The 14,996-nt window shown below is 42.5% G+C and overlaps 1 protein-coding gene across 3 annotated transcripts in view; it reads right to left on the bottom strand.

The window, feature by feature from the left end:
• ENDOD1 (endonuclease domain containing 1) overlaps positions 1-14,996 on the bottom strand; it is a 47,985-nt gene that overhangs the window by 15,365 nt on the left and 17,624 nt on the right. For 2 of the 3 annotated variants that reach the window (XR_009542506.1, XR_009542505.1), the window contains exon 2: positions 4,663-6,066. Coding sequence is in view for 1 of the 3 variants with exons in the window: in XM_060160250.1 (XP_060016233.1) it covers positions 4,864-6,066 (1,203 nt within the window). In the remaining 2 variants the exon portion in view is untranslated. Of the gene's footprint in view, positions 1-1,844; positions 6,067-14,996 lie in introns of those variants that run through there. The other variant, XM_060160250.1, reaches the window with a different exon arrangement.

Below are 14,996 nucleotides of genomic sequence, written 5' to 3'. Positions count from 1 at the left end.
AAAAATAATCTCATTTTTGAAAGGTATGCCATCTTCAGAGAGAGCATGCAGTTTTATATCATACTCAAGCCTCCAAAGTACGAACGTGTTGTCAGCATCTGCTTTGGATGGGATGAGATCACCCAAGGATGGCACTGAGGCTGACAGGCAGGGCCTCTTGGAGGCTGTACCTGGCGAGAGCGAGTTGGTGGAGGAAGGAGGGTGGTCATTCTAGTGCAAGGTCTAAGGATTAACTATGAGGGCCCAGAAATTCTATCCAATCAATACTCCAGGATCAGTTAGTCTTCGGGCACTAATTCATAATGTCTTAACTCATAAGAGGCTGAAGAATAAATAGTATTGACTATTTACAGGGAGGGTCATCATCCTTTTCAGCCGCGAATGTGTACATGCTCTCTGTCTAGTTAACTCTCTTCCAAGTAATAGGGTTCTTGGGAAGCTGAGTCTGTTATAAAACTATGGACTTAGCAAGGAAGGGTCTGGAGGGGAAATGCTTCTCTACTCCAGAGACAGACCAGAAATGCTCATGCCTCCCTTCCTGAATAGGTGCTAAAAAACATGCAGAGTTCCTGTTCTCAGAATCTCCTTTCTCTAGACTCTAGGTCCAGCCGTCACCTGTCTCTTCAGGTATCTTGACACCACTGAGGCTCTGGATTCCTTCATTTGCATTCATAACCTCAACTCCCAGACCGGACTTTAACCCTTCCAGCTCTGATCTAGAAACATCCTGAGGTCTAAGGCAACTTCATCATTTCATCCAAGGTGTATGGATATTATGACCAATAGCTATATCGACAACAGTTAACATTTACTGGGCACTCGCCATGTGACAGGCATGGGGATAAATGTTTTATCTTCATTAACTCATTGAATTTTCATAACAACTCTCTGAGGTAGGTACTAATAATTAGCCCCATCGCATAGACAAGGAAGCTAAAGCTTTGGGTGGTAACTTGCCCAATATCACATGGTTGTTGAGCAGGGAAGCCAGGATTCAAGCCTAAGTCATTTGGACTCCAGAGCCTGCGCTCTTAACCATTAGGCAACACGGCCTCCAGGAGTGACCTTGATCCCCTCCTGAGAGCATCTCTCTGTGAACTCCTAGTCACTGCATACAATCAATGAAGACAAGTGGTCATGAGTGCTTTCTTTGTTGAAATTTAAGCTTAAAAGCAATAGGTTTGGAGTGTAATTATTAGAAATCAAGCCATAATCTGGGAGTAAATAACAACAGAAAGAGACAATGAGAATTCTGTCTGAGAACCCATTTATAAAGGTCAAGGAGTCCACACTATATGGCTCATAGTGTAACATTTTGAAAAGCTCGTACTGTGATGAGTTTAGGTGGAATGCTGAACAAGACACAGAATCACACATAAGACCCTGCCCACACTGGGAAGGCAGCCAAGAATTCCTGCCACCTCCACCTAATAAAGGCCACAGAGAGGACCACCTCCCTCCAGAGACTGCTTGTCATTTCTCACACTGGCGGGGGTGTTTCCTAATGAATAAACAAATCAGAGTGTTTCTATAACTTACTATGTGATTCAGAGTCAGTGAAGCAATAAGCCCCGGGTGCTTCAAATATTTCATGTCCCAGATAGTTTTTCAGAGAAACAACATGGAAAAGAAGTTCTAGGGCTTGTTTCACTGATCTAACCTTCTCTGTTTTCTCACATATGATTCAAAATTTAAAAAAAAAATCCAGATGGGAGTGGAAACAGCTTGAGTTAATGTTGATCAAGAAGAAAATGGGAAAAAAATTAAAATCACAGATAACCCCCCACACCTCATTACAGCCATCAGGATTCTCCCCCTTTAGATATCTTCCAGAATGGTTGATGCATGGTCAACAGTTACTTTATTGAGCATTGTAAGGTGCACAGCATTGTACATAGCTTTAAAATGTCAAATTGACTTTTGTCACACCCTCTGTAAAGGATTCCCCAGTGTCCACGGTTTCGTGGTCTTTCCTGCTGTGCTTCAGGTTCATGCTGTTAGTACCATTGCAGGCTTCCCATGATGTGGTACATGGATCAGCTGCACCATGTCCTCACCACTAGATGTGTGAACTCCTCAAACATGGGGTCCATGTATCGTCGACCTCTGCAACTTTGCTGTCCAAATACACGTTTGATGGATGAATGACTGAACGAATGACCAGGATTTCACTCTAGTTCCTTCTCCTGACACCGTCGTCTGCATTTAGGGGCAAGTGCTGATGCTGAGAAGCAAACGCTCAAAAGGCACAATGGAAAAGAAAAGTGTCCAAAGACATGTCTGATCCAGACTAGAAAATCAGCTCCATAGTGATGAAGAGTTGGCTGACGTCCCCAAAGGCCTGAGAATATAACGGAGCCACAGAAAAATCTTCAAGCCAGAGATGGGGCTCGTCAACCCAAACTCCCACCCCAAAGCCCAAAGTAGATCACTGGGAACAGGCCAGCAGTCCAGCCACCTGCTGGAGCCAGTGAACCAGAGGCACAGCCAATACCAGTGGTCCGGAGCAAAGGGTCTCAGCCACCTAAACTCAGGGATATTTTTTCCTTTCCAGATTTCAAAAAAGGCCACACCATAATAAATAAATAAGACGCTAAACAACTGGAACTGAAAAGGAAGACATTTTCAAATGGTTCTCAAGCAGCAGTTCAAATACCTTGCTCCTTCCATGGTGCCAAGGGACTCAAGCTACCATGGATGCCCCCTTTGGGTCTTTCAGTATGCAAATAAGTACTCTGAGGGGATATCGAGTCCATGGGAGGCAGTAAGCATGACGTTATGCACGGATGGCTAGCTGTTTCATCATATAGGCCAAACCCATTTGATCCATCAGAGCCTAGTCTGTTTGACGGATGATGGAGAAAACTCTGCCCTGGCCCAGGCAGGCAGCTGGACCACAGATCTGACTTCCCAGGTGTGATGGGACATATGCAGAAGACCTTGGCTCCTGATATGCCATCAGCTAGCATCAGGCCTCAGCTTCCTCATCAAATGAGGCTTTGGTCAGACCATCTCGCTGGTCCCTTCTGAAATTCCCTTTCTTTCATCCACCAGGATTCTTGACCCATCAGTACCAAGGCAAACCCTTGCTCCTCGTGTACTTTCATGCTGCTAAAACGAAGGAAAGTCCGACTACAGATTTTTATGCTCACTAACAGAAGTGTTGGTAAAATACTGCTTCAGAGTCTTAGGCAATCTGGTGCATAGCTCCCTATGACACGTTCGCAGTCTGGTGTCATATTTACTACCTTACCTTGCATCACAAATTGATCAGGATGGCAGCTTGCTGGCTGCTCTTCCACTCTGGGTCCAATTCAATTATTTTTCTACAAAATGTAACTCTCACTGCACTCGCGTTTCTTGTCCACCGACTTGATGCAAATGGTTGACCCACCCTTCTCTCCTTGTTGCCTTTCTGGACCCCAAGTTTCTGCATCAAACTTTCAGATGCATGGTGGCCTGCAATCCCCAAATCAGTAGTTTACCCTTGGTCCTTTTCTATTATACCCCACAGCAATTCTTTAGAAAACTCAGAAAAATCCAGGTGATTCCATCTCAGCTGTGGAAGGCAGAGCAAAGTCTGGGAGCTTCAGTTTCTTCCCGTCAATCATTTTCAGTGCAAGATTTAAAATGACAAGTGCTTAATAAAAAAATTGGGGATTAGCTCTCACGTGGAACTTGAATTAACGGGAGAGTTATGTTTTCTAGCCTCAAACACACTAAAAAATAATTTCCTGAGATAATGATTCTGAATCAAGGTTATCCATATGTAAACTTACATATATGTATATGGATTTTTTTTTTCCGAGATGGCCAGAAGAGTTTTTAGTCGGGGGCTCTTTTTTATACCTTTATACCAAAGCAATCATTTAAGGACAGAAGTCAGAGTGTTTTACTACTTTCTACTTTTGGTATTGGGTACTCGTTTGAAGTGTAACAGAGAATGATCTAGTATGTTGCAGAATATGAATTTTCATATTAGCTTAACATGTAGGTCTTTGAGCTCTGTCTTCTCAGCCAGAGATTTAACATATGTCAAGTTAATCCAAGCTTGGCTAAGGATATCCTCGGACCTACAGCACCTACTCAGAGCAGGGGTCTGACCTATGCACTCCCTTTTTTTTTACCTGGGAGGGTTGTACTAAAGCATTCAAGGGGCAAACAACCTCAGTCCTTGCATTCAGAATTTGTTATGCCACGTTTGCCATAAAATGCTTATCATTACCTAAAAGAAAAAGTGCAGCGAAATTCAACTTTGAAGAAAAAAAACAAAACAACCTTACAGGTCCTTGGGAGCCATGGAAAGCTAAGAGAGATAGCAGATTCTATGTCCTAAGAAAGTTATTTCAACAGGGAAGCATGTCTTTACCTCACCAGGTCAGCTGAGTTGGGGAGAAAAAGAAGCAAAATGATAACAAATTGGCCAGGAATATTTATATCAGTTTTGCCTTAAGTCTCAGAGATTAATAGGAGGAACAAGACTCCTTTCTACTTTTCTTGGAAAGCCTTTGGTTTAAAGTTGTCCTCCTCTCCTGTAATTTTTAATTATCACAGATGAACACCTGAGTCTCTCACATGGTCACCTGTATCAGAGTGAATAACTGAAGGTGATGGCTTAGAAGTTCACCCACATCACAGCAGGTGACCTACACATAATCTCACCTTGAACACTTCCCTTGGGTGAAGTCAAAATTGTATCATCTTCCTTTGCAAAAACAGGCAGACACCCCCCACCAAAGGCCAAAATATTACAATAATTGACAGTGAACAGAAACCCATTATATAGGCAAAATATTCCAGCTTTCTCTATTAAAAAAAAAATCAAATTCACTGTGACTGGGCACTCAGTTTTTTTTTTTTTTTCTATAATTCCCCAGGATTGTCAAAAGTAATCTTGTAGCCAATCTGCTTGCCGACAGTAAAAATGACCTGAAATAGGCCACCCATGGTGCCAAAAGCAGTGTCAAAGAACAGAGAGATGATGCCACCAAGGCCCATTGCAATGTCCCTGCACACAATTGGAACTGCGCCTATGGTGTACACAGGAAAAGTGGCCACGTCCACAAGGACTCGGACAGGGATGCCCACGATACGGCAAACAACCTTCAGCAGGCAACAAAGGATCCGGAGAATGGCCCTGGTGATCCTGACCATGACTTTGAGTACCTTCCAGGGAATGCTGGCCAGCTCCTCCCCAATGGTCAAGAAGTAGGAGACGGTGGCTGACCCCAGGCGGTAAAGACAACTTTCTAGACTACAAGTCACCTGTTTGGTGACATACCACAGGAAATACACAAGGTACTTCAGGATTCTGACTGCAAGGAAATAAATTAATTGGCAAAGCTTGATGAATGGGGTAGCAGCGAAGCCCAAGAGTTTTCTCAAAAGGCTACTCCTCTCCCCAGATGCCTCTGGAGGCAGCAGAGTGGAGCTGGTACTCCTCGTGCTGGAGAGGGTCCCAGAGTCCCCTTCAGAGTCTACCCTTCGCTCCTCATCCTGGACTTGGTTGACCATTTCCAGGATTTTTTTCATCTTCTCTGTGTCTTGTTCACTTTCCCCACAGTTGTTCTGGAACAGCTGAGGCGTGAATGGAAGCAGTTTCTCAAGTTCTTTCACCATCACATCTTCTATGACCTCCCGGTCCCCGGTGTGCTTGACAAAGCCCATGGCCCAGCCTCCTCCAGGGACAGCACAACAGGCTGCCAGCCAAACAAACTCCGGGATGGTCACTTTGTCTTTGACCTTGAGGTCTGAAGGCACGGCACCTGCGATGATGTAGAGCTCTTCCCCATCGCCACACTGTGGGCTCAGGGCCCGGTCCATTAGGCTGTTGAGATTCACGTACCACCGTTTCTGGAAGGATGGGGTCATTGGAGCTGCATTTGTGAGAGTGAACATGGCCGTGTCGGGGTCACTGCTGAGGGAGAACGGGTACAGCTGTCCTGTCTGGTATTCAGAACCCAGGTAATCTGCATGCAAGGCTTGCTTGCTTCCCAGATTGTTCACAGAGCTGATGGCATCAGCCTCATCCATCACCTCCTCAAGGCTGCTGTTGGGGTCATCAATCTGAAAGAAGAAAGAGAGTTTGAGATGCGTCCCTGTTCACAGCAGACAAGGTGTCCTTGGATCATTCTGCCAAGACACGAGCAAAGTTCCTATCACACCCACACTTGCAAGGCTTAGGTTTGGAAGGGTACACACTTCATTCTAATATCCCACAATCCTGGTGTCTGAAAACATCTTTCAAATGGGCTGTTTCCTATTTCACTCTCTGTGTACACTCCACTCCTGCCCTGCAGTAATACCCCATCACACACTCACAAATACACCATCAGGACGTTGGTTTTCAGTCTGCTGTGGTTTTATAAATTTCATAGCCCTTTTTGGGAATATTTTTCCATGAGATTCAAATCGATTTTAAAAATGAAAACAAGGGGAAAAGTAAATCTCAGCAGGCCCATAAAAATCATAACTGTAATTCAGATAGTCAACCACCAATGTTAGCTGCAATTTAAAGAACATATTCTTAAATGAAATGTACATACTTTGAGATATACGAAAAACATTCAACTCTAATCAGAGCATTTAAATCAAATGCGGTGGTTGGGGGGGGGGTTCCCTGGTGGCGCAGTGTTTAAGAATCTGCCTGCCAATGCAGGGGACACAGGTTCAAGCCTTGGTCCGGGAAGATCCCACATGCTGCGGAGCAACTAAGCCCGTGCGCCACAACTACTGAGCCTGCGCTCTAGAGCCCGTGAGCCACAACTACTGAGCCTGCACACCTAAAGCCTGTGCTCTGGAACAAGAGAAGCCACTGCAATGAGAAGCCCATACACCACAATAAAGAGTAGCCCCCGCTCGCCCCGACTAGCGAAAGCCCGCAGGCAGCAACAAAGACCCAATGCAGCCAAAAATAAATAAATTTTAAAATAAATAAATAAATCAAACAGGGGAAAATGTATAGATTATTGTCAGTTATTAGATACTTCCCAGGCCAAGCTAAAATTAGACCAAGTTCTCTTTGAATTTCATCTCCTCATAATATTTGCTATCATTAACAATGCATTTTCTGTCCAGGCCAATCTAGCTATGTGTTATATATCAATAATGATCAATATATACATCCCTCTTGGTTCTGGTTTTTTTTTTCTTTTCTTTTTAAATTCAGCAGTATAATACATACTTTCACTTTGCCAATCTGAAAAGATGAAAGGAAGGAGCTCAGGATTAACCTAGAACTCTATTTTTTGCTCCCAAACTAGACTGTAAATTCCTTGACACCAGGGACCCTGTATATAGGACGCAGTCAAGGACTGACACCTACTAGAATCTCAAGGCACTCTTGTTCATCTGAGATGGTCATCACAGCAGTATTTAGAATAGCAGGAAGTTGAATCAACCTACATTTTCAGAAACTGGGAACAGTTAAATAAATGGTGTTATATCCACTAAAGAAATATCTCAAAGCCATTAAAAAGCACTTGTAATAATGGGGAAATATGTGCTATAATGTTGAAAGGAAAAGGCAGATTATAAAATTAAATGATAACAATTTTTTTAATTCTAAAAATAGGCATGAAAAAACTTTGGAAGGAAACACATGGAAATGTCCACAATGGTTGTTTGACTCCTGAGGGTGAAAGTGATACTTTTCTTCCCCCTATTTTCTTGTTTCTCTCCCTGTACCTCTCCTACCCACATCAACCCACAAATTATTTATATGTTATTTTCAAAAGGAAAAAAAACAAAAAAGAAACTAATTAAAATAAGTAAATTCTTACTAATTGATTCCCTAGGTTTAGACTCGCTAAACCTGTCTCTAAATCTAAGGGAGTCCAGGTCATGTGATCGTTGCACCTCCTGTCAGGAGGGCAACCAACTCTGCATTTCTCCAGCTCTGCAATGGCAAAGGTAGGCATGCTTATGCATGTCTGTGTAGGGTTAGCAGGGCAACAGATGAGCAAGTTGGTATAAAAGCAGGAATATTCACTGAAGTCTAATGATGAAGTAAGCCAGAGCCTCACCCTTCAAGGTTGTTCTGTCCCTTCCCCCAGTCTTAGAAGTAGAAACGCTCCTGGACGTTCTCCACTCCTACCACATCCTCACAGGACAGAAATAAGAAGCGCATTCATTTTGCAGAGCGGCTGCCGCTGCTCTTCTATAGCTGAAAAATACACCCCATGGAAAGATCAACTTCATTCCTGAATCATGAGATCAAGATACGGCAGAGCCAAGATTATGGAGTCTTGGGTGGAAGGTCAGGAATTTTAGGATGCATGTTTCTCCATGGTTACTAGGGAACTGTGTCTGCATTTAGCCTGGGGTAGCTGCTTTATCCCATCTAGTGGAAGTCTGGAGCTGGTTTTTTCATTGGTAGCTGTGTGACAGAGCACAGGTCAACACAGTGGTTCGCCTTCTGCCCGAGAGCCACCCAGGGATGAAATAATGCCTACAAGGACAGAAGGCAGGCTGGAACACGAGAAAAGAGAGATTCTTGGATGAGCAAGGGGAAGGAACAAAAGAGAGTCAGGCAGGAAGAGAAAAGGGGAGGGAAAAAAGACAGGGGGAAGACAAAAAGAAAGAGAGAGAGACTCGTGTGTGTGTGTGTGTGTGTGTGTGTGTGTGTGTGTGTAAGAGACAACACAATATCCTGCTCTTAGGCAGAAACCAGGACTGTGGGTTGATTTACTCCCAAACTTCAGAGCACGGTCTCCCAGCTGCCAAGGTCAGAGGAGACTGAGCTGGTTGCTTCTGCGTCTTCTCATGCCACTTGAGTTCAAGGGGCTGCCGTGGTTAAGCCTTTTCTGCCCACAGTTCGCAGGTACACGGGAAATGGGCCAGTATGAACTGAAGTGGTTAGGAAGGCCAGGGCCCAATTCCACAACGGGCCCTGCACCTCCCTGCCCTGGGCCTCCCTAGGCAAAGCAGAAACTAAACAATAAGCTCTGGATGTGCAGGCAGAAGAGAGCACATCTTCCCTCCCCTTCCCCTTGCTTTCTTCAGAACCCCGTATCCATGGTCACTGTATTCTTATGAACCCCAAATTTGGCCCTATGGTTTGATGACAAGGTAGACTATAGTGTTTGAAATCAAGACAGAATGCCTGAATTCTGTACCTACATAGTGATATAACAGGAGGTCAAGAACTAATTTTTTTTTTTAACTGCCAAGTAAATGCTTTCAATATAACATTCTACAGAAGGTATTTTTCAGCTGATTTTACAAACAGGGAAACTAAAACACGGAAAGATGAAGTAACTTTTCAAAAGATATCCAATAATTAGCAGGACAGGATCTGAACAGAGGTCAGTCTTTTTATTCCTAAGGTACATGTTCTTTATTACTAAGCCATATTTTCACCCATCTTAAAGAACACTGCTGTACCAGTTTTCTCCACCAGAGAGTAAAAAATAACCACTGAAGTCTCCTTTTCTCTCTGTGTCACAGAATAAATGAAGTTCCTTAAGGTTGCAGGGAGATAAGCTGATGTGTGAGCCCCTGGAATTGCAGTCCCCAGAATGGAGAGAGAGTGGAAAGGAGAAGGTAAAAGGGTACATGTACAGGCTGGCCCTCATGCTTCCTTTCTGCCTTTGCCCAGAGCACATGGAAGCTGAGCCTCTAGCTTCACAGTCTAAGAAATGTGGCAGCACAGGCAGCAGGCAACTGGCCAGAGTAGTTTCCAGAGTACTACTACCCTTAGAGACTGGTCAGCTGGCTGGTTCCCCCAGAAGCACTGTTCCTGTTAGCACCTCACTTGGCTACTTGCTGTTTTTCTCTACATCAGCAGCTGTAACAGAGAACAGTAAACACAGCAAAAGTTCACGGAGGAAGACTGTGTCAGGCATTCTAGGCTTGTCTTGTCTGGCCATAGTTCAATACACTAATGTATATAATGTATATAAATTAGTATGGATGCTACCAGTCAAAATTAAAACATAAAATAAATAATAGAGAAACTTCCCAAGGCTTGCCTAATACAGTCTTAAATCTCTGACAAAAATACCAAAGAATGTTTTATGAGACCACATACTGATCTTCAATGAACCCTCTATTCTCTCCTTTGAGGATCCAATTACATCAAAGCCTCTCCTTCTATCCTTTTTGTGATTTATGTTCTTTTTCATACTTTATACCTTACTAACTTTGTATATTGCATTCCAGGTGAGTCCCTAGATCTATCTTCCAATTCACTAAATCTCTCTTTAGCTATGTTTAGTTTACTGCCTACTTTGTTGAGGTGTTTTTGTTTTTCATTTCAATGAATCTTTTTTTCTTTTCTAGCATTTCTATTTGGTTCTATTTCATAGTCTCCTTTTTTATTTATTTTTCCTCTCTTGAGGAATTCTTTTTTATCTTTCAATAGTTTAGACATTCTTAAAGTCCCTTTAAGATCTGTCTATTTTATTTGGTTTTTCAGTTTATTTTGTTGCTTCTATTGGTTGACTTCAAGGTGGTATGTATACTTAAGTGCTTAGCAGTTTTTGCTCATAAGCTTGTCTTCATAAGAGGTCCATGATGTTTTGTTGAAAAAAAAAAAGGCAAAAATGAAAACAAAAACAAATCTAATAGGATTGCTTTCACAGTTGCCTCTGCCAGAGCCCTAAAGAGTTCAATGATTCTGGACTAGTTTCTGAGTTATTTTCTCAGTTCAGGGTTTCCACATGGAGAAAGCAGTGCACATTTGGACCCATACAAAAGAAAGATGATGGCTTTAAGCTTATTTCTGGAGGGTGACTATTTCCACTAATGACATGATGTGGGCAGCTACTTCCTATAACAACTTGCAGGTAGTTTTCATGCCTGGTTCACCAGTGCTGCAACAGTTTGCCAGCCCCCAGCTTTACCTGGTGAGCCTAGTTCCAGACCCATGTCATGAATAGGTTATGTAATCTTGATTCCTGTCCCCAGGCAGGTTAGAGCCCTAGTCCCTACCATCCCTGTGGCTTCCCACATATAGCTTTGGCTATTGATTTCTTATATATTTCTGGCACCTGAAAATTCTTCTTACTTTTTTGCCGAAATATGAATTTAATTTAAATACATACATATAATATTTTTTAATACAACATTTCTATGTGTTTGTAGTGGAAGGAGAGGCATTCCACACCTGCCCAGAAACTTGGTTTTTCCCCGTCTAAGCTTTATAAAGTTTCTCCTAAAGTATGCCTTGTTTCCTTTTACAACTTTTTATGGATTTATCATACCCAAATTTACTTACTTCGCTTAAATCTCCTTTTTTCTATTTAGACCACCTACTGGATACCTGTTTGGTGTAAGTAGAACAGTATCTTCCAACACGTTTACTGATGTGTCAAGAACTTTACAGGCTGAAATCTCTCACTAAGAATAGGATATAGGGACTCCCAGATCTTTGCCAAATCACATCAGCCAGCGTACAAACAATCTGATTCTGTCTGGTTTTTCTTTGTTTATTTTTACCAATTCCTTTGCATTATCTATCACCTGTAATTCTCTTGTCTGTTCATGTAGGCATTTCTGTCTTACTGAAATTTATTTCCATTGATTTTGTATTTGCAACTTAGAGTCATTAAAAAAATGGATATTCCATTATGAAATCACTTTACCATATAATTTATAAAACATATTAAATCCCAGGCCCTTATAATAGTCTGCTAACTGATCTCCACTGAGAGAAATGCCCATGATGATTTCCACTTCCACCAGTTTTTTAACTTATGACAAAACTTTCTTTTGATCTCAAGATGACTAATGTTCTAATGTCATTTGTTAAAGAGTCATCTGAAAATCTAAATAAAATTGGTATAACAGCTCCCCCTCATCATCATGCTTCCTAACTCTACAAAACAACCATTATGTCTTGGTAGGCTCTCACTTTCTGAAGGAATGGCAAAGTGTGTCTGTAACTAAACTACCTGATTCGTGTATGGAACACTGTACTAAAAATAATAAGAATATTTGATTTAAAAGTCTAATATAAAAAAAAATAAAAAATAAAGTCATTGGAAATTGTCCCCCTGAAAAAAATAAATAAATAAAATAAAATAAAATAAAAGTCTAATATATTCTTTGAGACACTGTCACATAAAGGGCAGGTGTTTTTTTTCCATGCTCTCTGCAGACATAGTTTAAGGATCTGGTTATAGTAATTACAGTAAGTTACCGACAACACTGCTCCCTAAAGACAAAAATACAACTATGATGTAAGATGTAATTTCAGATTACAATTTCTGGGTTGCACTTGCCCTTTTGCAAGCACCACTAATCTTTCTCTTTGGTTTCCCAGCGGAATCGCTGGATGAAGGGACAGGCACAAAGCTCTCTGTGTAATCCACCTCCCTGTGGACCTAGTCCTCCGGGGCTGCCGATATAATCTGATACAGTTCCTGGGTTTAATGGAAAATTTTTTCTCCTAATCACAGCATGCTAGGTAGGTAGGTTTTAGAAGAATGTGTGCTCCCCAGCCACCAGCATCCTGCCCCATAAATAATCTTATAAAAAAATTCCTCTTCAAATTTGTACCAAAAAACAAAACAAAACTGTTTCTCTCTCTCAACGAGTTGGTCTGTTTCCTTTAACCAGACAGCCAAAGCTATTTAAACCCATGGGATTTCTTTTTTGCTTTGGAATTAAATGAAAGGAGACTTTCAATTTTCCTGCTAATATGCATGTAAGAAAAGTGGACTAATAGAAAATTGAGGAGAGCTGGAGGGAAAGTAGGCACCCATTCAACAATATGTATTAAGCATATTTATGTGTGATCACTACTGTAGGAGAAAGCAGTAGGACTGGTAATAATAACACCACCAACACTTATCAGGTACTATATGCCAGGCCCTATTCTAAGAATTTCACTTGTACTAAATCAGTAAGTGGCTGCACTAAGTATTCACTCATCTAAACTCATGAAAACTAGGTACTTTTATTATCACATTTGGACAGGTGGAGAAACTGAGGCACGTGAAGATTAAGTAGCTTACTCAAGGTCACACAGTTAGTGAGTGGTGATGTCATGGCATGAACTCAGGAAGTCCATCCCCACAGCTGCTGCTCTTAATCACTGCTTCACATGCCTCAAAATAGGCCTCCACATCAAGAAACTCACGCTCAACTTAAGGAAACAAGATACGGATACATACAAAGTTAAATAGGAAACCGAGAAAAAACAACAGTGCAACGCAGATAAAGTTAAGTGCCAAATAAATGTGATGAAGAAAAAGAGCAAAATCGGATCCAGAGGAAGGAAGGGCACAATAAATGAGGTCAGAGAAGATATCTTACTTTTTGGAGAAAACAAAAGCTGAGGCAGGGTTAGAAGGATGTGCAAGATTTTGATAAACTTAGAAAAATAGAAAGGTTAGTAAGGCTTCACGAGACGTCTACACAAAGGCTTGAGGGCAGAGGCGAGCAGCCTGTGAAAATGCGACTCTGAGTAAGGAAAAGTGAAAGGTTTAATTGGAAGGGATAGCCGGGGGCCAGACTATAAATGATCTGACATAACAGATAACTAATCATAGGATAATTATAACTGCGACTCATAGAGCGCTCTCTATGTAGCAGGCACCATGGTAAGTGTTTTACAGAACATACCTTTTTAAATCCTAACAGGAGCCCTATGACCTCCTTTGTAGAAGATGTAACTGAGGCTCAGTCGTTGAGTAGCGTGAGGATGTCACACTTTCGGTGAGGGAGGGTGAGGTCGCAAACCCACATGGTGTGACCTCAGCGACCTTAACGCACTACTGCTCCATTCTGCTTTCTGTGTGCTTTCAACGCTATGCTTTCAAGTCTAAACTTGACCTGTACACAGGGGACATTCCCTGATGGCTTCTGAGGCTGGGGCGTCATTAGGGATGTATAATTCCAGGGAGATATACACCTGCCGGCACTGGCCAGGAAAGCCTGGACCACAAGGCAGCTGAGGGAATGGATAGGGAAGGACATGTGCGAGATTCTGGAAGGAAGGAGCGTCGGGATGTGAAGGCTGATGCAGGAGAGTCCGTGGAAGGTAAAAGATGATGTCCAAGGCTGGATCCAAGGTCACCCGGAAATGAGGGGCAGTGGAGGAAAACTGGACAGGCTGATCTTTAGAGGAGACTACATTGACAGGCAGAAATATTTGATAGCAGCTGGAGATACAGAACTGGAGCTTGGGCACAAAGGTGAGATTGGCCACAGAGGAGTTACAAAGGCTCAACCTGATGCACACGCTTTCTGGGGTCCAGGCACTGTGGTGTGACTCACATAAGATTTGCACTGTAGGGGACTTCCCTGGTGGTCCAGTGGGTAAGACATGCTCCCAATGCAGGGGGCCTGGGTTCGATCCCTGGTTGGGGAACTAGATCCCACATGACACAACTAAGAGTCCACGTGCCACAACTAAGAAGTCTGCATGCTGCAACTAAAAGATCCCACGTGGGACTTCCCTGGTGGCACAGTGGTTAAGAATCCGCCTGCCCATGCAGGGGACACGGGTTCGAACCCAGGTCTGGGAAGATCCCACATGTCGCGGAGCAACCAAGCCCAAGAGCCACAACTACTGAGTCCGCGTGCCACAACTACTGAAGCCCACATGCCTAGAGCCCGAGCATCGCAATGAAGAGCAGCCCCTGCTCACCGCAACTAGGGAAAGCCTGCACGTAGCAACGAAGACCCAATGCGGCCAAAAAAAAAAAAAAAAAGTCCCGTGTGCCTCAACAAAGATCCCCAACAAAGATCCCGCATGCCACAACTAAGACCTGGCACAGCCAAAATAAATAAATAGATAAAAATAAATAAATCTTAAAAAAAAAAAAAAGACTTGCACTGCAGTGCATGTAACCCCATGGTGCCTTGTGGACAATGAGAAGTGAACCAATGGATGTTTCTATTGATATTTTAATAGTTATGCATTTATGTTTAACGTGTTCTGGGAAAGATATAACCAGCATTTCCTACACATGATTTCATGGATATGATTATTTAGGATAAGTCTAAATGTATTTTCCAATGAGTTGATTTAAAGTCAATGCAAAGAC

This window comes from Lagenorhynchus albirostris, chromosome 9, assembly GCF_949774975.1.
Source record: "Lagenorhynchus albirostris chromosome 9, mLagAlb1.1, whole genome shotgun sequence".
Taxonomy (NCBI): Eukaryota; Metazoa; Chordata; class Mammalia; order Artiodactyla; family Delphinidae; genus Lagenorhynchus; species Lagenorhynchus albirostris.
The sequence above is the reverse complement of the archived record's forward strand: the minus strand, read 5'-3'. Positions and strand labels throughout refer to the sequence as shown.